This window comes from Pterocles gutturalis, unplaced genomic scaffold (assembly GCF_000699245.1).
Source record: "Pterocles gutturalis isolate BGI_N339 unplaced genomic scaffold, ASM69924v1 scaffold14127, whole genome shotgun sequence".
NCBI lineage: Eukaryota > Metazoa > Chordata > Aves > Pterocliformes > Pteroclidae > Pterocles > Pterocles gutturalis.
Window position 1 is genome coordinate 84685 of NW_010115753.1, and position 24697 is coordinate 109381.

At 37.8% G+C, this 24697-nt stretch overlaps 1 protein-coding gene across 1 annotated transcript in view; it reads right to left on the reverse strand.

Moving 5' to 3' along the window:
- The window catches only part of DPP10 (dipeptidyl-peptidase 10 (non-functional)), a gene marked incomplete at its 5' end in the record, with an annotated part of 149016 nt that overhangs the window by 50351 nt on the left and 73968 nt on the right, over nucleotides 1–24697 (reverse strand). Inside the window, 3 exon segments of the mRNA XM_010075299.1 lie at nucleotides 2661–2781; nucleotides 23809–23890; nucleotides 23990–24042. Of these exon segments, the coding sequence (XP_010073601.1) occupies nucleotides 2661–2781; nucleotides 23809–23890; nucleotides 23990–24042 (256 nt within the window).

Genomic DNA, 24697 nt, shown 5'->3' on the forward strand with positions numbered 1-24697 from the left:
TGTCTTTTATTGTCAGCTAAAGAAGTTCTATGAAGCTTTAAAGCTTTCAATCCCCAAATATTAATTAATAAAATGTCAGGAAGGATGTCTGTAGGAAGGGTGGACACATACAGAGAAGCAGGAGCATAACCTCAGACAAGCATCATTGCCATTATTGTGTTAGCTGTTCCTGTTCTTTCCAAGTTGCCCCGTTTTCTTCTTCTGTTCATCGTGAAATATTTGCAGCTTAAAGGAACAGTCATTCTTTTTTATCAACAGTGCTGTTGATCCTTAAAACAAATGAAGTTACAAAAAATTCACATCAACCTCTTTCACATACTGTTTCGATACACAGGCAAGCTGAAATATTAAAAAAAAAAACAAACATATTGGCATGTTTCAAATAAAAGAGATTAGTTTTGATTCTCTTTAATTCCTAAATGTAGACTTCATGAATGCAGAGGTCCAAATCATACAATTGCACCAACATTTCTTCCATTAAAATATGTCTTGAACTTCTGTCTGTGTAATTCTTAGATGGGGTCTACTCAATCCCTTCCAGACAGCTCAAATAAAATGCCTGGCAAATACCAGAACTGATCAGGTGACTTTTTGTTGTCCCTTCCAACCTGAATTATCCTATGATATCCTTATGATCCTTTGCAGACTAGGAAGGAATGTTTTTTAAAGAATCTCATATTACATTTTCACAGACTCATAGAATCATAGAATGGCTTGTATTGGAAAGGACCTTCAAGATCATCTTGTTCCAACCCCCCTGCCATGGGCAGGGACACCTCCCACCAGCCCAGGTTGCTCAAAGCCTCATCCAGCCTGGCCTTGAACCCCTCCAGGGATGGGGCATCCACAGCTTCTCTGGGCAACCTGGGCCACTGCCTCACCACCCCCACAGTGAAAAAATTCTTCCTAATATCTGATCTAAACCTAAATCAGCTTAAAACCGTTACTCCTCACCCTATTTCTACACTCCCTGATCAAGAGTCCCTCCCCATCTCTCCTGTAGCCCCCTTTAAATACTGGGAGGCTGCTCTAAGGTCTCCCCGGAGCCTTCTCTACCCCAGGCTGAACAACCCCAACTCTCTCAGCCTGTCCTCGTACGGGAGGTGCTCCAGTCCTCTGATCATCTTCGTGGCTCTCCTCTGAACTCACTTCAACAGGTCCACGCCTTTCTTACGTTGTGGCCCCCAGAGCTGGATGCAGTACTGCAGGTGGGGTCTCACAAGAGCAGAGTAAAGGGGGAGAATCACCTCCTTTGACCTGCTGCTAATGCTTCTTTTGATGCAGCCCAGGACATGGTTGGCTTTCTGGGCTTCAAGCGCACACTGCCGGCTCACGTTCAGCTTCTTATCAACCAACACCCCCAAATCCTCAGGGCTGCTCTCAAGCCATTCTCCGCCCAGCCTGAATTTGTGCTTGGGGTTGCCCCAGCCCATGAGCAGGACCTTGCACTTGGCCTTGTTTGAACTTGAATGAGGTTTGCACTGGCCCACCTCTCAAGCCTGTCAGGGTCCCTTCCCTCCTGAGTCTTGACCACACCACACAGCTTGGTGTTGTTGACAAACTTGCTGAGGGTGCACTCAATCCTGCTGTCCATGTCACCAACAAAGATGTAAAATAGCACTGTTCCCAATACTGAACCTACTTGTCACTGGTCTCCATTTGGATGTTGAGCCACTGACCACAACTCTTTGAGCATAACCATCCAGCCAATTCCTTATACACCGAGCGGTCCTTCTGTGAAATCCATGTCTCTCCAATTTAGAGACAAGGATGTCATGCAGGACAGCGTCAAAGGCTTTGCACAAGTCCAGGTAGATGATGTCAGTTGTTTCATGGAATAGAGCTGTAGAATGATCCTTCAAAATACGTCAGTCACTGCAGCTCCATGCTGCATCCAGCTGTACACAAAAGAGAAGAGAAACACAGGCTGCCCTCTTCTGAAGAGGTGTTCTCAAAATGCTTGCAGAATTGGAGCCAAAATTGCCTTGTCACATCCACAACTGCGACTCTTACTAACTCTACTTCGTTTTGATACTACTAAAAAAATGTGAGGCACCAGGCAGTAGCATATTTGATCACCTTTCTCCAGGTATCCAGTAAAGAAAGAAAACTCAGCCAATTCTGCTTCTACACTATGATTCTTCTGTGCCTTCTTCTGTTAGGATGTTTTAACTGTAGATAGATCGGTACTGTTGTTCACACAAGCAACAAATTGAGTCCTTTCCCTCCTCACTTGTATTGTAAACCCAGAATAGCTCCAAAGGTATGAATGGAATTATTTAGAATAAGCAAAACATACAGGGTGTTTACTTTTATTTGAATAGCTCTATTTGAAATGCCAGCCCCACTGAAGTTGGTAGTAAAATCCCACAGAAGTTTTCACTACTATAGCATTTTTACCTGCTGCCTAGTGTTCATAATGCATTTGATACATTGTGGTTGAAAATAATTTCCTCTTTCTCAGAAAATACTGTTATTTGCAAAACAGCAGTCAATACAAAGGATGAATAGATACAAAGGCAATCTTGTAAGAAAACAAGAAGGCAAAGAAGCAAAAATAACCTTAGGTAGCATTTTCTGAAATGAATAGGTTTGTGCTGTTGGGTCTGTACAAGAACCTTTCAGCTGTTTTAATAAACAGATATATTTGTCTGGCTTACCTTCATATAACCAGTCTGCAATTCCATTAAAAATAATTCCTTCTTTTCCCGAAGATGTCAGGCGCAATGAGCTACTCTTTACATCAGGCTGATAGTAGATGTTATTTTCAAAAATATAAATCTGGATGAGGTAAGGGGGATGGAGAGAAAAAACATTTTGGTAGATATAAATGAATGTTCAGCAATGAATACGTAATTTCCTCTGGCCCAGAACAGTCTATAGAATAATTCAGCATGAGTTTTCACCAACATTGGCTTCATCTTTCCTTTTATTATCAATTTGGACAAACTAAGCAAACTTCTAATACTTACGCTAAGCCAAATTCTTCCTTTGAAATTGTCTTCCCAGTTGAAATGTTTCCATTCACTTTAAGAAATATTAGTACATTCCTCAGAATCATATAGAAGACAAGTTTTATAACAGTTGAACAGATAAAGAAATTTTCCATTAATTCCATTCTATCTAATAATCTGTTTTTCTAGCTGTGAAATTAGACACACTTTTGCAAGTACATACAGCACAGTACACACATCTTGAATGTAAGTTACAGCTTTATATCATGGTGTGAGAACTTACTGGGAAAGCAAAAATAAATGTCAGACTGCTGCTACCTTCTCTCAGCTTGCTGACACTATTTCTGACTGACACACATACATTTTACCTCAAGCGTGCTATGTAAATGCCTTTTATTTTCAAGTCTAGGCTCCTCCTCCTTTTCCTACAGGTCACAGACTAGACAGACAGTTCTTTCCTCCTTTGCTGCCACTTCTCAGCCTTGTCTGCTTTTCCTCCCTTGCTCGCATTGTTGCAAAGGATTTCAAGTTCACTCATTTAGTGAGACTGAGCTCCAGGCTCCATGAAAAAGTGCAATACAAGAAAGTTAAAGACAAAAAAAAAAACAAAAAACAAAAAACAAAAAAAAAAAACCAAACCCCAAAACCAAAAAAAGAAAAAAAAAAAAAAAGAATAATAAAAGACTTTAGAGTAGTATGGGGATGGCAAAAATGTCAGGAGATGAATAGAGTGATGATGAGGAAGGTCTGTGACATGGAAATTCTTACGCACTCAGATATATGCTACAACAGGCGATATGTCTGCCTTTCTCCCGTCAGCCAGGAGACCTTCCAGCACTTCTCTGCAACACAGGTTAGGTATCTGTTGTCCCAAACTTCTTCACTGGCCCTATCTTTTCCAGTTCAAGTTAATAAGAAGTAAACATCAGAGATACTAACAAGCCAAAAGCTACAGATGGGTATAAAAAGCAGAACCACAGCTTCTAGCATTTCCTGTAATAATGCTCTTAATTCTTTTTGTCTGTACTCTCGCATACCTCATTTTCCTGAGTTGTCAATGCCTGTAACTAGACTCTTCTTTCAGCTAGAATTGTCTCAGAGTTGCAGCCTTTTTCTTTATTGTTAAATTACAATGGCCACATATGTGCTTGCACAACTTAACAAGGGAAAATCAAACTAGTATCAGTATTATCCACCAAACTTGATACACAATAAGTAAATGGAGCTAACTGCACTAGAGAAGCAACACACAATAGAAATGTCTGTTACAGGATTTCACCATTGCACACTGATACGCGGAGTCTCAGAGACTGCTAACATGAAGTATGTTTCCACCAAAGACCATTTTAAAAGCCTAATCATTTATCATTCTCTCATACTTCTGTAATAAAAGACTTACAGGAAAATACTAACCAGAGAACAAAGTATTATTATCACTATTACTGTTCTCTTTGCTTCTAAATAGCATCTGGAATAAATTTCCCCATAAAGTTCCCAAACTAATGGCATTTCTTGATTTTTAACAGTAGCCACTTCATGATTTCTGCTGCATAAAGCAATAAAACTGAGGTTTTTTCATACCACAAGCAATGGGAATCAAGCATGACTTGAAACAGTTCGTTATGGTCAGAAATTAAAAAATTCAAAACTCGGCAGTGAGTTCAAAACTCAAGTAAAAATAGCTGATCCAGTTTGAATAATTCAGAATGCACTGACTGGTCATTACATTTATAGTTTTATAAATAATATTTGATACAGTTGAGAATGTATGGAAAGCTGACATATGACCCAGCATTAACACCAAAAGAAAACAAGGATTAGAGAATGCTGGACATACCAAGCTTTTGAAATAATATCGACAAACATTTCTTGTCAATGCATATTTCCACAGTAAAAATGTAAATTTTTTTCTAAGATAAAAGAACAAATACAAGTAATAACAAGGCATGGTTAATTGCTTAACTAGGAAAACCAAAATAATTTAGCAGGTATTTGCTATTTAAGTTAAGTAAAAATATTCCTATCAGACTAAATTCCAGACAGTGTAAGCAGTGGGAACCACTCTATTGACTATTGCTTAGCAAGGAGCAATTTCTTACAGCTGACAATTTCTTCTTATATAAAAACTGCTTCCAGGAGATTACAAAGAAAGCCTACTTTATAAAATGATTCTATTTTATTTAAGCTTCTTTAATTAAATGAGCTGAATATAATTCATTTTTGATGATCAGAAGTATCATTTTTGCTTCTCTCCCCCCTTTTCAGGTAGTTTGTATTTTTTAATGGTGAAGATACCTGTCATGTCTAGTCTCTGCAACAAAAAACCCTTTCATTTAAAGCCATCATTGCCAGGCAAAGTACAGGATTAAGAACTACTTGTTTTATGACTGAACCATAAAAAGGTCTTTAATCCTATTATTACTAGTTAGTAGGCATTGATAATTCCATTTGACACATTTCAGATAACTAAGTATCTCAGAAGGAGTACTCACAGTTGTGCCACTGATTGATGGCTTCCTTGGCTTTGTCCCCCACCCATGTCATTTCATAAAGCAGCTGTCTCCAACCTCAGCCACCCTCTGAACATCCCCACAGTTCTCTTAGTCTACGTTGGCACCTGAAGGTTTCCCTTCTCTGCTCATCACTCATGGCACATGTTCTTTCAACTTTGAAAGCTACCCCAAAGAACAATTTTTTTCTTGGAACATATGGATTGGAACATTTTAAAGTTCTTGAAAAACTTCAAAGCCACCCAGCGGCTCTCTCCCTAGCAAGCCTTGAGCTCACTGCTTACTTGAATTTAACATTAAAAATTATGAATTTCTATTCCTTTGCAAACACTTATGAAATAGAACTGTTCATGTTCCTCCACATAACTAAAATGCATATAAATGCACAACAGTGATTTAGGGTTGGCGCACTGGCAAGTATCACTCTGCACTGCCTGCAGCATTTCAAAAGATCAATATCCCCATGCTTGAGGCTGTAAAAATATCTTAGAAAGATTCACCATTATGGTTAGTCATTTAATCACATCTGTAATTTTGAACATTTGTTACATTTCAGGAGGTGCCATTTTCCACATAAAGCCCACAACTGCTGTTTGTACCAACAGGAATGGCTCTGTGCACATCTCCTACAATGATGCTTCCGTATCCCTGCAGTCAGGACGGTGCTCCCCTCCATTCCTGACCGTGCCAAAGTGCGCATCTGTAATTAACTCCTTGGAAATAAAGACTCGGAGTTAACATGTTGATTTCTGCAGCAAAACAGGCAGCAGAGTTGTAATAGGAATGACAACTTTATCATGAAGGCTACTAGTCATGGCCCGAGAAGCTTTTTGCTTTGCTCCCTGGAAATCCAAGCTGTGGATTCAACTAAGCACAAGTGCTTTGTGTAGCCACAAAAACCAGCCTCCCATCTTGCAATACTGCCAGAGCAATGCAGCCAAGAAAGACATTTCTGAAAGGCATATTCATTGTGAATTTTTCCCAGTATAATATTTATATGGCACAAATGTACCCCTATGTAACTCTAAACCCACTGATATTGTAATAGATCACCATTTGAAATTAATTTAGTTCACAAGATTGTGAAAAGATCTTGCTTGCTTTTGTCTAGCATTTGCCCATACAACACTGACCAGTAGCCAAACGTCTTGGCTTTGTGTCCCTCTGAAATAGCCACGACTACAAGCAGCATGTGCACAACAGCTGGGGTTTTACCAGAGAGCAGTGAAGTGGGCTTTTTAAGCCCCGTTAGTCCTCGGCTCCTGTTTGCCCGCTGCAGCCACGACACCACTCCATGCTCCTCCTGCTGCAAGAGGTGGTGTCAAACGTGAAGTGACTTTACGAGGAAACAGACACTCGTTTTATTTCATGTGGATTATCATAAGTCCACCAACTAAGACTACAAATGGAACTATTCCTCAGCTGAAACATGCAAAAAATACTACGTTAGGAAGCACAAGTAGTCCTTAAATATCATGGTCAAACTCTCCCCTACCCACAAATCACCTAAGTTCCTTTTCTTTGGTTCATATATTTTTAGTTTCTTGTACAATTAAAACATTTCCATCAATGCTTTTTTGTGAAAAAAAATCAGTAAAAAATTCCTTACAAGTTCTACTTTATGCTGTATTAAAATATATTTCCAAGGTTTTATTTTAAAAATACAAAGACTAGACGGAATTTTTTTTTTTTTTAGGTGGTGGCTGCTGATGATGATTAGTTGCAGTATGGCAATACATAGAAGCTGAATTTATGAGCCAGAGTTTGGTTTTTAAAATTTAGTGACAGAGAGAGCAAATGGCTGGGAGATTTCAGATTACTACTTTTCCTACAACACAGAATTAAACTCTTAAATACTACAAGGCAAAATCACGATACTGATGAGAATTACTGATCAAAACAATAAGTTATTCTTAGAGCAGAATCTTGCAAATACATGTGCCTGAACTCCTGACTTAAATTAAACATGTGCCCAAAGGTTTCCAGGGTGAGGACTTTCACACACTTGATCACTTTGTATATTGTGTTTTGGGCAATGTCACATAAGTCAAAATTTTCCCTTGCTAGTTTATCTCCAGTCAGGTATTTGGGAGGAAGTAAAAGGGCTTTTCTTAGTATACACTTGGGTCTCGATTACTACATCATGAGTACTAAAATGTTGACTGTAACTACTGGATCTTCCAAAATTGCTAAAAGAGGAATTGCTAACTGTGTATCAGATAGGTATTCTCATGAATACATCAGTGGCCCAAAATGCTTTCACAGCTTTCAGGCATGATGATAAGAAAGAAAATTGAAAAAACCACAAAGTGGAACAAGGCTATGCTATCTTATATTAAAATTGTTATTATGCTTTTTTTAGTCTCTTCTTTTCACCACCTATTTCCCAAGTATTTTTAAAGTATTTAAAATTATTTTTTAGCTAAAACCCTTACCTAATAATGCTCTTTATAGTGATAAATATAAAAATCTGTGGCGTTCAAAATTATTTGACTTTTTAGTTTCTTAAAGATTTTGCACAGCTAATCACATCAAGCCTTAAACCAAAAGAAGAAAAAAACAAAGCATTTCTATTTTATTAAATATTTTCCAATTAATGAAAAACATCTGCAAGAATGTTTTGGATTAGTAAGAGATTAATTCTTGATAATGATCACATTTATTTCAACTGACTGTGAAGAATTTGAGGCTCTGCTTGCTCTAATGTTCTACCTACAGCACTAATCCTTCCCCTTCTTCCACATCTGTCAGCCTCTAAACTATTTTTTCGTAAACCTTCTTCTAAATTAATTTCTTCCAAAACACTTTATTGTTTGCAACATGTTTCACGATTACATGATTTTATTTCAGGCTGAGGTCTTAAGCAGAGCACCCAGTCCGAGCCGTTCGTTCCAGATGGCAGACAGCTGTGAAAACAGAGAGACATTGAATCTCACAGCTGAACAGCAAACCCAGTGCCAATAGCTGGAGAGGCCCCCTGTGTGTCTTTAATCATTTCAAACACTACAGGTGGAGAAAAGCCACTAAATTACAGAAAAATACTCCACTTTTTCCCTTTAGGTGCTCCACTGAAGCCTTCTGCCTGGGCATATCCCCACTCAATCACTCCTCTGATTGCAGGGTAGCGTACCGGCAACAGTTCCAGCTGTTTACTCACCATTTAGGCAGCAGCAGCAGCTCGCCTGGAGCTACATGGAGGTCACCACGCGATCACTTACCCTGAACACAAGCAGTGAGTGTGTGTGAAGCAGGGCTTTGAGCTCTCCACCAAAGCATGAGCTGCTTCTCTACCAGAGGCTGCCAGCAGCTGGATAGCCCTGGCTGTTGAGATATAGACTCACCATCAGACATTTGCAGGTGTCCTAGAAACTCATCCAGACACCAAAGTTCAGACTTGGACTTATTTCCAAAAGCCCAGTTTTCTTCAGGTGGAAGAGAAACAGAGTTGCAGCCCCAGTTGACAAAACCCATCTCCTTCCCTGGAACCAGTCATCAATCTCACTTGCAGAGAAAAGCCACCAAACCGAGAGAGGCAAATTTCTCTCAAACTTGACGTTAAGGAGGTAGATTTAACAATCTAGCATTAGTCCTTTCTCTAACTTATGCATGAATAAACTTATTTTTATACAAATATGATAAGGTAGCTTACCATGCAACAAGTTCTTAAAACAGATTATATAAACACTAACTGAGAAGGTTCAGCTGTCCTATAAGGTGCAAGTTTGCAGATCCCCAGTCTAATATTTCCACATTACCCAGTATGAAATGATAGCAGAGGTCACTAGCAACTAACAAATAAAACTGAAGAAAATTAGTTAGCACACCCTTTAAAATTGTCTTGGTATTCATCACAGGGAGAACTTAAACACCTATCCTTTAATGGTGAATATATCAGGGACTTATTTTCCTAACTTAATGAGTGAATATTTCTAATTAATCCTCCAGAGTTTCAGCATGGCAGATTTGTTTGACTTCTTGATTGGTATCATCAGCACAAATATATTTTGCCATCAATAATAACAGAAATATGTAATGCAAACTGCAAGTGTCAGTGGGCTTTGCAGCCACAATCTACCCTTACGTAAATTTTAACAGCTCCTGAAATTAACTTCTCAAGACAAAAAGATAATGCCCAGAATCCAGCATCTTGTCTTGGATGAAAGAAATGGTGGAGTGTGACTAATGGCATGGTTTGCCATTACACGGATTCATCAGGACAAACACCTAGTTCAGGGAAGGTGTCAACCAAACTCAAAGCTATTGAGCAGATAGAGCTGGAAAGGAAACAAAGGTGGCACCTGTATCAATACACCTTTAGTTAAAAAAAGCATCTGTACAACAAGCACTGGTCTCTTCCTGTGGAGGTGAATGTCCTACCCGTGAACCAAGGAAATCATCAGATTTCTGACGAAATCTCAGACTCTCTGACTAACAAATATATAAATAACTATTCCAACTTGGGAAAATTTCAGTGCTCCCACTTAACAACCCAGAGAACATGACAGTCTTCCTTAACTTTCACATAGGGAGTATGAGCTACGACAAGACTAAGGAATTTCTGATTATGCCCAGAAGGAGACCTTCAGGTGTTCAGGAAATGCTGCTGCCTGCAGAACTCTGGCAGTTGTTAATGACGGTGCTAAAGACGTTGACCTAAGGCATCTTCAGGCAGCCCATCTGTGGCTATATTCCTCTGCAACCTTGGCAAAGACACACAGTTCCCCACTCTTTGGACTAGCACAGGTGTCTTCAGAGACTAGTGTTCTACATAGCAGGCCACTCAACTGCACTTTTTGCTCTATGTAGGTATTTTTACTGATGCAGAAACAAGTGTGGTCTTGTGCACCTACGTAGCTAGTCTGGCTAACCAGCTGAATCCACCAGCGTGATGGCTGATAGCTACATCTTAGCATAGGATCTACCAGACTTCATTTCCTAACCAAAAGGCAAATTCCATCCCTTCTTCTGAGACTGCCAGCTAATTAGTTGGATATTTAACTCTTCAAAAGCTTCAAGATGTTTTTCCATCTGGGCTTGCCTCTTACCATTTGTTGTGTCTCCCCTCTTACCATACATTAATCAGGGCCAGATCCAACTGCCCTTAGTTAGATCAGTCACTAAAATTTCCGGATTAAATATGTTTTCCTGCTAAAAACTGTTAACACGAAAACACATCAGCTATTCACTAGACAGAAGAAAGTTAAATAAAAAATATTTTCTTAGTCTCTCAGTAAATTTTGTACATTGCTCTTCAGAAATCAGACCATGACTTCTCCAATTCCAGGTACAACACCACATTGGCACAGCACTGACTGTTTTGCAGCTTAACCTTACACTGGGAAGGGACAGAAGATCCCACGACAGAAGCAGCAGTTGTATGTCTCCTAGTCCTGAGTTCATGTTGGAGCATGCAGTAGAACAAAACACACAGCAATGGCGGAACAAGAATAACTCGTTATGCTATCTAGACCACAGCTAGAGTGCAATACATAAGCACAGTTTAAATAGCTTTCATATAGCCAGTTTAACCAGCAGTTAACTAGCATTTAAAACCAAGAGGCGAAGATACTGGCACAGAGAGCCCTCACACATAAATGTTATGAGGAAAAAGTAGCTTGAAGCTAAATAGATCAAAACTTGCTTGGCCGTGTCAATACTATGTGGCCATATACATATACACACATACATATGTATTAAACATATCCTAAGAGTCAATGTTCTTTGTTTCCTGAACAAAATGAATGCAAAGTTCAGCACAAACAAGTGATCTTAAATAAAAATATGCGTAAAGTAGTATCTTAAATAAAAGCATTCATTTAAAAATTATTTTAAAGTTATTTTTAGGAAAAAAAGGTGATTTCAATTCCTACTTCTGTTTTGGCCACCATTATGGAAAATGTAGATATCCATGCACTTCCTTTGATTTGTAAATAATATCTGAACTAACTTTGGACTGCAGACATAAATCAAAATCAAACCCCTGCAACCACATGGAAACCATTTGGTTGTGATTTTTCAACATTTGCTGTCAGGATAACAAGTTTGATCTTCATTTTGGTACTTAACACATTTGTTACCACTTTATGGTTCACAGGCCTGAAAAATTATACAAATAGCTCCACTTCAGAAATTACAATTCGTTTTCACCAATTTAAAAAATATTGTAAATCAGCCACAGCATCTGTCTATGAATTACCGTTGCAAATAAAGACCTGGTTTGGCATCTTCTCCACCACCGTTCAACAGCCTTCAAAACCCTGACAGACATTTTTTTCTAATAGAACCACTGGTTACGTTATTCGTAGTCACAGTGTAATGTCTGTTCTCTTCTTCAAGTCCAATCTGAACAGATGTTTTCCTGTCATTTATGCCACTTACTATACCCCTGGGACTTAGAGACTTAAATTAGGATTGCAAAACCATTATTATAGCCCCTGCTACAGAAGATGAGCACCTCTTTCTGCCCTTTTCCCTTTCCAAAATCCCATTTAGTTGAAGCACCTTCCCACTGAAGAACAAGGTGTACTTTACTTAAGATTACGTGTTTTGTGTGTCAATGAAACAACAGTGTAATTGCTATTTTCTCTTTCCTTCTTAATAGAAAAAAAATGCTCTTTTTGGGAAGAAAACACTTTCCAACATCATTCAGAAGAACTGCACATGCTTTGTTACATAGGAACAGTTGTTTATTATACCTAGCTGGAAGCTCCATGATGGCAATCCAAACCTCCTGGTCCATATCAAACCTCCTCTATGGCCAAGAGACAAAGGGCACATGCTGCAGGGAGCCACAGAAATCCTCCAGGTCTCTGGTTGCAGCACAGAGGTGCCTTTTCCTGTGTTCTGTGATGAACTGGTGTTGTGATGGCATTTGGCTTGGATCTACCTACAGCTTGAGACTCAACACCCATCTTCAACATAGCTCTAATGAATAAAGTGCTGGCACAGGGGCCACTCGATCGGCTCGAGGGCTGCATGCATGGTAAGGATGATGGGTACACCACCAGTCTTCCTGTGACAATACTCTATACGTGGGTGTTTCTAAGTTTGGTGTTGATTTACTGTTCCATACATTTGAAAGTGAGATCTGTTATATACAAAATCAGACAGACAAACCCGATATCTAGGGGGTACTTAGCATGTGTTGGAAAAGTAGCAAGATAAAGGGTCAGTATCTATCATTCCTGCCCACAGTAATAAGCTGTGGAAGAAGCTCTGTGGCAATTAATTGGGACACTCACAAATTGAGAGGTAAGTAAAATGCAAGGTGGCGAACTGTTACCCAAACCAGTTATAATGAATTTTACTGGTGCAACTGATTATTCTGCTCATGCCTTTCTTACAGGTTCTCCAGTGATCTCCAGAACCAAAGAGAATTACTATATTTTGAACAATATAAAACACAGGAAAGTGTCTTATAAAGCTTTTATAAGGGTGAATTTTGGATGGTGGAGTATTCATTAGTGACTTTGTCAGTTACAGTTACACAGAGTTTTTTCCAAAATCTTTTTTTTTGTTTTTATTTTTGTTTTGTTTCATATCTTACAAATTTTCTGTCCAGATCACGTATGTTACAGGATGACAATTTCAATGAAAGTCTTATGGAATTGTACTGCAAAGCAGCTTTATGTTATATCCCCCTCCCCTACATTATATATGTAGTTCATTTAGATTGTGAGCTCCCATGGACAGGGACTGAAGGCTAAAATGTCTGCTACAGTTTGCAGTACAGCTGCTTTGCAAGTCTCCAGTAGTGCAGAATGGCTCTGATCTCCTCCTCTCTGCTGATTTTTTCCTTTTGCAGGTCAATCTATACTGGCATAAAATTTTCAGAAGTGCTCAGCTCTGACTTGCTCCAGCTCTTACCTCAGAGTTCCATGTGCACCACAGACCAATAAATTACGCAGAGACTGGGCGCAGGAGGTACCATCAGCTACCTAAGCAAAGCATTGCAGTAGACACAAATCTGCCCTTATCTGATCTATGTTTCAAAATCATCAGACACATTGCAAATGAGGCATAAAACAAACAATGGATAATAACAAAATTATTATAATTGCAAGCAATAATAACTACATTCACTCTTAAAGGTACCAATTTTCTAAAGATTGTGATTGACTTAGGAATTTTCTCGGGGAAGCTTTCAAACCTTTTGATCATGTTGTAATTAAGGCAGAGAGGAAGTAGCTGTTGATCAGTATGAAACATGGAGACCTCAAAACACATACACCCCAATGTCATATACCGCCTTTTTAAATTTTGGCCAGTTACAATATGCTAATTTTATTTTTGCAGTCATCAAGCTGCCAGACACAGCACGAACAACAGAACAGAACACTGAAGCACCACTTTTCTGCCGTCTACATTAATGCCACTACATCACAGTAATGTGTTAGCACAATCATTTCTGAACAACTGCGAACAATCTACATGGCTATTATATTTAATTGGTATTTAGATAGTTTATAAATCTACTGCAAACAATAGCGAGGATGCACTCATAATGCAGCTACAAGATTAGTTACTAATGCCATGGAATAAACCAGGGCATGAACTCGCAGAGTATCAGCAACTCCATGGTAACTCTGATGTTTATGTCCTTGATTTCCAATAAAAGTGAGGAAGCATTGCCCTCTTTTGTTTAGACACACATTAATTAAGTTGCCTTTCCGATGATATTGGATCATGACGTTCACTAAATTCACACCCTGCCTAATCCCATGATAATTTACTCAGGAATGCAAAGATTGTGCTATATGTTACATAAACAAAATCACATATAATATCTTAACTACAACCTATGCAAAAAGATACTTCATAAATCTTTGCGATTGCACAGGAGATTACAGTAAGACTGCCTTGCCCTCGAGCTGATAGTCCAGATCTACTGCTTCCTCCCCATGGAGCTGCCTGAAGAACTATGCTGGCTGCAGCACTGTGCAAAATGTCTTTGAGTGACTGGACTGCACAGCCCCTTGGTCTTTGTCTGTGTAAGTGACGCCTATAACAGACTTACCTAGAAACAGTGTGTCCTCAGGAACTCGCACTCCTTGTTCCTCGCATTTACTGATAGCTTCTGACTAATGAACCAGAACGGAAGAGCGTGGACAGAAATGTCACTCTTGCATGCCTGGGTTGCTCCTACAGACTTATAATAAAATCATAATCTGCCATTACCATAAAATCTTTTTAAATGATCTCTGGTATTTCAAAGGCTCATCTCACGCTGATATCAAGCCTTCAGTTATGCCCAGACTGATCAATCCATAACAGAAGCTAAAATGAAAAATTTTCAACCTAGTTACTCCGGAAGAAAAAGGGCAATGTTGGGAGACAGGATAATATCTAAGATTACTGTCTGGACTTGGTGCCAGAGGAGGAATTTTCTCTGCTTCCTTTGACAAAATATAAGAATGTAGCATCCTAACAGCAAAGACCAAAGTCAAAAAAGGCAGAGTTGAAAATGCTGTGCTATAAAGTAATATTTACATTTTCTACTATTCCTACAGTGGCAGCCAATCCCTGAGAATTTTGTACATTATTCAAATGCTGAAATAGACCAGGATGCCTCTGAGCATCTTCTATATGAGAAAACCAGACAGAGTTTAACATAAAGCTTTGTCCTTTCAGTTACTATTGCTGACCCCACCTACCTTGTCATACAATACGTGTACCTTGGCCTCCCCACTGTGCACACTGTTCAAGTTGCCAGTTGTCTTTATGATGGGCCAACATTTTATCAGATGGCATCTACCCCTACAGACTCCACAGCCATTTACATCTTCACACAGACAGGGTACTCAATGCAAGAAAGCCAGTTTGTCTTAAAATAGCTCATTAGGAATGAGACAAATAGAAATGAGAAAATTCTGACAAACTCATTGTAATAGCTTTTCTGTTTGGGGCAGTTCAGGGTCTGCGAAGCAATGCTTGAAAATAACTGATTTCTTTATACACAAACCTTCTCTCTTCATTTCTGTAAATGCACTGGCACCTACCATAAACGGTGAAGTAAAAACACAGAGTGTTCTGCAACACTATCTATATGACCAAGTAATACTTACTAGTCACTACTGATCAAGCCCTGCTCATATATGTAACATGTTTCTATGAGCACATGAATACTATTAGTGTACTACTTCACCACACTCTAGCTCCCAACTAAAGTGATAAATACTTTGATCTGCACAGGTTTCTGTTTTGCTTGTTAATGCTGTTTCCACCAGTTTGTTTGCCCAAAAGAAAGAGTTTGACGTGTTTAAGGCTGATTGCTGGGTCCTTCAGCCTTCTGCCAATCAATGCTTCATTTTCTCTTACAAATCAACTGTATACCTGACTTTTTAATCCTTACTCTCCATGGCTGTTGTGGCCTTGAAGGTGTCAGAGAACATACACCTCACAATCACACATCTGCAGGCAATCCTCTGCATTTCCCTGTCTGGCTCAGGCTGATCAGCATGAAAGCCTGAGTGAGTGCAGCAGGAGTTCAATCTGCTCTGATCCTCCAGTGCAAACACAGTGGGGAAGTAACAACCCCACTGCAGGGGGAAAAAAAAAACCAAACAAAACAAAACAAAACAAAAAAAAACCAAAAAAAAAAAAAAACCCCATGCAAGGACATTTACAGGTTGGTGACGATGGAATTTAATGTCTCTTTTTCAAGGACTTACCTAAAATAGAAGGAAAGAGCCTACAAGAGTGCTGAACATGATCCATGGACACAGGCAAGCCTGCAATGTTTTGGGGCAGGATTTTGGATTTATATGAAAATACAGTCCATAATCAAATTTGTTATCTAATCTTTACCAATTCTGATCTAGCAAAAAGTTCAATCAGATTTTGACCTCTCTGTGTATTTAGTTTTTGTGACTGGCTATTTCTAAAGAACTTTAGATCTCTGAAGTACGATTTTCTTGTTTCTGCATTACATAAAGCTACGCAATTTTCACACAAAAAGCACAGTTTTATGAGCCATTGGACTTGCAGTTAATATTAGCTAACAGACAGAAATGTGAATATTCAGATATGCTTTGTTACTCATACACATGTTGAACAACATGATAGTCTAGATGAGAGGGGCGTATTGCTACTTTCGTCACTCCCTGCAGGCTGCTGCACTGAAAATCCCTGATGCCTGCTCTTATCAAACATGTGTCCATGCTTGCTTGCATGTCTTTGCATGTCTTTGTGAGACTGCCTGTACATACATATATATACACAAACAAATATCTATGTGAAAAAATAACTCACTTTCTAGCACAATGATATGTCAAATTTCCAGTGTATTTACTTACAAAAGAGTTACTGATATGAGACTGGATAGAAGAGTGCACTACGTGTGTGCACTGTTCACATACAGATTCAAATACTAGCTGCATGCTAGAGCAGTGATAATAGAATAAGAATCAGGGAAAGGGGAGAGGAAACATCTTTTATCTCCCCTCTCAATTTATTCACTATAAAGCTGCTGGGCCTTTTATTGTTCCACATGAAAAACAGTAGTAGAGGAATTAAGCTCCTATAAAACACGTGATTTTCTCATGATGTCCTCACATCTTTCAGATACAGCCAAGTAGCTATTCTCACAAAGGGCTAGCAATATCTATTCCTAATAGTTAATATTTTTAAGACACCTTTGATACCAGGATACATTCATTGCATTTCACTACGAAAAATGATTAAGCAACTTCTTCTATGCTCAACTTAGCCTTGCTTCCATTTATAAATGTTCCTGCTCTCTAGAGCTCACAAAACTTTTACTGAATATATCCAACCTTGATACATAAAAATGTATTTTTCCCTGTTTTCCAAAACTGCCCGTGTTTCCTGGCTGCCTTCTCCATTCTCCTTTTCTGAGATGGAGAAGATTGCTTTCATATTGAGTATTACTTTTAAAACCAGAGAACATGCATTTACTGCTTATCTTTTCCTACAACTTCATCTACATTTAAGTTGAGTCAGCACCTAGAAATTAATAATTGAAAATGGAAATAATTTCAGCAGAATACCTTCAGAGAAACCAGTAATTTAATTTTTCCTTTGAAAAATAGTTTGAATTTAATTATTTAGACGGAAAGCAAAAGACACATTTTACAATGCTAGTTTGAGCATCCAAGAGGAAATCCAATTTGTAGCAGCAGTTTAGGAGGACTACAGTTTTATCTAAGACTTTTAAGAAACTCTAATTCTTATGTGAAGAAAAATACTATATTGCCCATGCTCACCATGACCCTGATAAAAAGCAGTTCCTATATGAGAAATAAAGCAGCAGAAAGCTTTTGCAACTATGCTACTAAGTGGCTTTCATATAATTTCATAACAGGATCTGACCATTCAGCACATTTTCATCTAACACAAAAAAACCCCCCAAAAAACAGAATGCCCAGCCTTGCAAAATAAGACACAGTCTAACTGCTGGTCAAAAGTTTATATTAAAACAGCCTTTTTATGTGCCTTTTTGTCTGTAAATATTTTCACTTTTTGGTTCAAATCCTCAGCCTCTGACACAGTACGTCTCCCAGCTGGAATCTAGAAATGTAATAAAAACATTTCAAAGAGAAAATAAAAAAGCTCTAGTAGCCTGCTTCATTTCTTGTTGCCTTCAGAAAGACATGACTTCATTTGCTAGAATTATGGTCAAATCCCTTAAAGACTCAACTAGGTGGGCAATGCTCAACCATACAGGTTCCTTTCCTTCATAGAAACATCCTCTGCAAGACAAAGGATCTCCAAATATGCTCTGAAGTACAGAAGTTCTGTAAAGAACCCTTCATACATTTTAAATAAGATCATACCTGAGGCTAATGTCACATTAAAATATTCTTACTTATTTCTGGTTTTCAGAATAAATTCAATAAGACATCTTCCTTTCAGTTTTACTGCCGTTTGCCTCATTAGCATTATGATTAAAAGGAAAGATGAAATAAAGCCTTGACATTTCCATATGTGATTTTAATTTACCCATATAAACATACAGCAAGTCAAAAGAGCATAATACTTTGAAAATAAAAACAACAGATTAAATCTATTTATTTAAGACTTAATTCATTAGCATTAATTAAGCTTCTACTTGGCTCATGAACCCTGAGAGAACTTTTCTTCTTCATTTGCAAATGGAAGTGGGGTTTTTTTCCAGGAGGGGGTGCCAAGTACCCACAGCATTAATTATGCGAAAATAAAACACATGGCAAATATTTTACAGAAAGTTAAGTTACCAATTTTTACAGTAGTTGTACTTTAAACCTTGATAGAGCAAATAGTAATGAAGCTTTCAGCAACTAATGGCTGTTAAAGCATCTGTTGAGCAAGGTATGTGTCTAGCATAGTCCTGCTAATTTCTCATTTACCAAAATTAGTCTAGCGCTTATCTGGGTACTTGGCAAATACTGTAACATCAAAGACATTTTATGTTGCAGTATTTCTATCATATAAAACAGTATTTGACAGCCACATAAAGCAGCTAAAATCTTGAAGAGAAGGCAACTGTAAGGAAATGTCATGTTAATACATAATACAGCACTTCAACAGTCCGAAAGATTGATGAGGGGGAGAAGGGAAAATGAACCTCCCAACAACACAACCAGGAGGAAGGTGACTGATCACAAAGCAGGGGGGCAGAGACTTCTTGAACTGATACCTTTATTAATAACAACTAAAGCATATTTTGCTCTGTTTTGTTTCTGGGCTTCTGTTTGTATGCTTGTTTTTGGCAGTTTTAATACAAGGTGAGGTTCTTTTTCACTGTTTTTTTTTTTTTTAATATTTTTATAAAAGCTTCAGCTTCTAAGCCCCATTAGCTGTAAGTACCCTGTTCCATTTTTTGGAACAAGACAGCAATTTTCTTGTTTTGTAGTATTGAAAATATTTTCTAAAAATTGAAGACAGCATCCTGAATCCACAATTCAGCTACAATCAACAGAACTGTTCTTTGTTTACAGAGGATAACAGTAATTCTACAAAATGATGACTTAAATTATGTTAAAGCATAGTAAAAGCTCATCTTCATTCCTACCATTGATGGCATCAAATTTTGACACAGAAAGCCATCAAGCTTCTACAAAATTATCTTTTTGGTATTCTGGATAGCTTTACTATTTACTTCATTTCTGCTAGGTTAAAATATGCATTTATTTATGCATAGACACTCACATATTAGTCAATCAATCATTATTTATGCTGATCCATCCAAATATATAACTCAAGCTCCCTTCAAAAACACTTAATACATCAAAAGAATATATACCTCAACGCAATAAATAACATAAAATACCTATTCTAAATACAAAGGCAGTGTGATTTACATGGATATATGTCAATAGAATAAAGTGAAAATAAAACATTTCATACAAAGTAAACGGCAGGTAGCACCCAGGAAGAAGAAACTTTATGTAAAACTTACAAGAAAAAGCTATGTAAAACTGAACGACTCCTAACCACACTTCACTGGGAGCTACTCGAAGTAATCCATCTGATGACTAATTGGAAGAACTACCCCCATCGCAAGGAGCACTGCAGAGCAATACTGTATCTTTCATCAAAAACTCAGCATACAGTGGAGACCAGGGGTCAGTGCTTACATTCAGGTTCTCCTGCAATACATCTCCACAGAGACGTACAGACAGAAAGAGCTGCCTCCCCTGTGTCAGATACAAGCCATGTCCAGCACAGAAACACAAAAACCTTTGCGACAAACTACTGGAGAAGATAAGGCTGAAGAAGAGAGAACACTGGACAAAAATTGGGTATTTCAATATCAGAGACCCTTTAAAATCCCCCAAAGCATTCTCCTCTCCAATAAAGCCTTCCTGCCAGGTCTGGGATATCTCTTTATCAGGCACAGGCAATCATGTCTCTAATCAATTAAACAAGAGGCAGAAAAATGTTGATGAAACCTATTAGGTATCTAGTTGTGCTGGTTTATTTTCCCTGAAAATACTTTATGCCATGGTAATGGATTTTATACAGGTGAGGTACAGAGATAATCAACTGGTATTTTAGATCTGTCAGTCCTAACACAGTTAAGAGACAACAATTTAAAAAGTGTGACCTTGAAAACAGTTCTCAAAAATAACAGCTATGTGACCTTAAAATATATTAATTCATTAGATAAAAGTTTCTTCTCCCCAACGGCAAACATTTTCAATTTCACCACTAAAATGTCATGACTCAAAGAGCAGATGTTTCTCTGAGCTTTTCTCTTAATCTTTACAAAATCCTCTACTCTAGGTAAATAGCAAGAAACTGAAATAACTTGCAACCACCATGGTTGTTTCAAAACAATGGTATTATGGGCCAGTCATCTGGTACATATGAACCCAATTCTCTTGTTCTTCGCTAACCACACATGGCCTGCTGTCGCATTAGACAGCCCTAGAAATTATTTGTTAACAGTAGATAACTTAGACTGATGCATGATTTTTGCAAGGATGTAAAATATTTCTGTATAATTTATTTCACTGCAGCCATATTCCCTCCTTTGTGCAATAAGCACTTCCTGGCTTCAGACAATTTTTTCTGTTCAAATATTTAACTTCTATTTTTTTTCTCTTCATCTTCTTACATTAACTGTTTGACATGCTTGACAATTCCTCCTCGCTGAAGAAGTCAAATTAAGATTCCTGTCTAGGCTACATTCTTACTTAGATCTTCTGCAGAACTAAGGATGGGAAATATCTTATTTTACACTAAAGAAAGTTTACTGAAAATAGTTGATCCAAGTGCTTAAGTGTTTTCCCACATCATTTGGATTTAATCCAGGACCTTCCAAATAGTTACAGCACAGCTGGGATCTTTGGCTCAGTCAGGCATACCTGTGCCTTGTTTCACATCTCATGCTAATTTTGCTGACCAGTCATGGCTACAGTATTGCTATTCTCTTCTGCACTGCACCTGGAAGGGTGCTATTCCTCTTTGTCTTAGAGGTCTACATATACTTCGTTTATGTGATGGCCACAGGGTATGTGTCATGGGTCTTTCTAGATGAAATTTTTGTGTATAATTTGTTCTCCACTTGTTCTTTGGTTGTAATGAATGGCTCTTGGAGATGACTCAGAGTAATACACTATGATCATTTTGTTTAGAGTATATATTCCACGGTTTGTTTTACTTATTATGAATTTTTACTATTCCCTTATTACATGGAAAACACCCATAAGTATTGTTTAGGAAGGGACTTTGTTAAACAAATCATTGTGTGTTTGGCAACATGGATCCCTGAGACTGCATCTTTGTTTGAACCCAGCTACCACTGATGGATTACTATGCTTTACGTCTTTCCCTTTACGACTTCCTCTTTGCCCAGTTTCACTGACGATTGCTTCCTGTACTATCTTTATTCAAAAATCACTGACAAAGCATTTGTTCTAATGACAAAGTTTATAACTGAGAACCATTGTGGCCATGTTTCCTTAGTCACATATCTTTTCCCTGCTCAACCTATTCTGCTGGGATGATCTCTGCTGTCCTGTTTCTGAGAGGCAGCTGTTCCTTTGGACAGTTGCAACAACCATTATCCACAACAGTCTTCATTCATGCTCCTTCTAATTTTTTGGCTTGCTGTTGTGGTGGGAGGGTAAGGTGGCAAGGCACTTCTGTCACTTTAGAAACCTCCTTTTACCACATAAACAGCTTCAAGAGGACATCCTTCTTACTGGCAACTCTTACGGAAGTGACCCTCAAGTACACTGTCATTGCAGGTTTTCATCTATATGACAACACTTGGTATCATTCAGAATGCATGGAAGGTTTTCTGTTTTAATCAAAGTTATTGTTTCCTAATCCTGAAGACCATACGGCACCATAAAGCCCACAGTAGAGCAGGTATTTTAAAAGCATGACATTAACTTTACTAGGGGCATTAACAAAGATAAGATATGTTATCCTCACTGAAGTATAAATTACGTTAACGTTTAACAATCTGGATAATTTAGGTTGTACTTAAAACAACCACTTTTTTTTTTTTTTTTTTTTTTTTTGCAGTTTTGAGACTTACTAGGAGTCCACCTGTGCCTCTGTCTGAAAGTATTCATAAATATTTCCAGAATGACAATCTGGGCAAAACTGATAAAGATAGTTTTATTCTGATTTATTATTTTTCTGAAGTTTACGATTGGTAAGTCTGCCCCTTTCTCAGTAATTACTGCATGTAATTTTATTTGTACTTTAGAGTACTGTCATCAGAGGTACAGCACAGACATTATCTTCTTATGAACTGTAATTTAATTTAAAATATTCTTAATTCTAGACAGTGTTGCGAAAGCATCACCTTTCTTCTACAACCTACCTAGGTTGCCACATTCCATAATACTGCCTGGTAAATAACCTACCTATTTGTTACCGTCAATCCTGTCACCATGCTCTCATTATTAATAAATTAACGTGGTTAATTATTAAAACATACCAAGCATGTTCCAATTACTTTTTCCTTCCTGCCTCTACATGCTTAATGCCATACATTCTAACCAGAAACATTTTTTACATTCCCACCATCTTGATGAATGATAGAAGCAACAGGGTACATTCTGTAGGCATCCAACTTACATCCTCTCTGCACGAACAAGTCAGATGTGCAAAGAGGCTTTGGGATCAAGCCTGCGGGGATTAATGAGCTTATTAGAACATTGTAACAAGGATTATTTAAATTTCTTATTCAGAGTTTCAGCTTTTATAAGTTTTTGTCCTGCTTTCAACTACCAACACAAATCAGTTTAAAATCACTGCCGTCCTAATAAAAGCAGTTTTTTTCTTCTCATATTGAGTTTGGTCATGATGATTGTAGATGATTTATGTTCACAAAGAACGGTAAAACTTTTGGCAGAAAACAATATATGAAACATAGCATTTCTGAATTCAACGCAGCACAACTGACCTTGACAGTAATTTTCACACTGAAATGAAAACACTTTTCACTGAATCCATCACATCCACTTTTGGATGTTAAACTTTTGCCTGCAGTTTTCATTGATCTTGCACTTGAAATCACTTCTCTTTACCTTCAACTTTCCTTCTCTCATAGCAGTAGCCATAAAGATGGTTACTATTAAAATTATTTCATTGCATTTAGATGAAGATGTGACTATTTCAATAACTGTACAATGAAAGATGTGATTCCTTCAACAGTTGTACAATTTGCTTATTGGGATTAGACTGGAAAAAATGTTGATATGTTTTAAATAAAAATAAATACATAGATTCCCTAAAAGCTGTAACAGGACCATATTAGCATCATCTAGAAATATATAAAAAAACCTTATCTTAGGGCTTTTACTTTTTTTTTTTTTAGTCTTTCTGGAGTAAATACATTATTAAACTACTTCCATCATAGCATTTGTAATGACTGTGCTTACCAGTTGCTGTCCTTGGACGCCCCAGGCTGCATACTGTAAAACTGAATCCTCTACTTCTGGAGGGTTTAACTCCCAAACTTCCCTTGAAAAAATGTAAACATTTTTACTTGAACACACTGGCATCACCTTAGGTATAGAACCACTGACAATGAAATCATATTGAAAAACCAATGTGACCTACCTTGTGTGTATGTTATAAATCACATATGAAGCTGTATAAGAATAATGAAATACCTGTGACAAAAAAAAAAGAAAGTAGAAGAATTAGAAAAACAAATACTGGATTAAATAGAGGGTACCATTATGACAGTCAGTCTTTCAATCCCTGTAAACATCAATATCTTTATTATTGAAAGAAATATTTTACTGTATTAATTACAACCATTAGACTTGAACAAGGGTTTGAATGCTGTATGAAGGACACACATAATCATCTATCAGTTTAACTGAACACTTAACCTGCACAACAACTACACAGAAAAGGTCCCAATCAGCAAAAACTGTGTTCCTGTTTAACAAAAGGATTTAGAAAACTAAAACAAAACAAAACAAAAACCCTCAAGAACTTACATTAAGAAAATAAATCCCTTTTTCCTGTATTTCTTCATCAAGTTATGGTCAAAAAGATTGCATAGGCATCACAGTTATTTTACTTGAAATGCAGACAGATACAGAGTCATACATGTGCTATGTACAGCCTGAATGACCTTCTGGTCTATTGCTCACAGAACAGAACAGAAAAACTGAGTGATTACTGGGTCTCTCTTTGGTGCAGCTTTCCCTAAATGTGTTTCAGTCTGATTTTGACCAACTTTCTCTGAAGTTCAGGAAAGGTGTTTTAACTGAGATTTTTCTTATGCAACATTTTGGATAAAACAAAGAGCTGTTT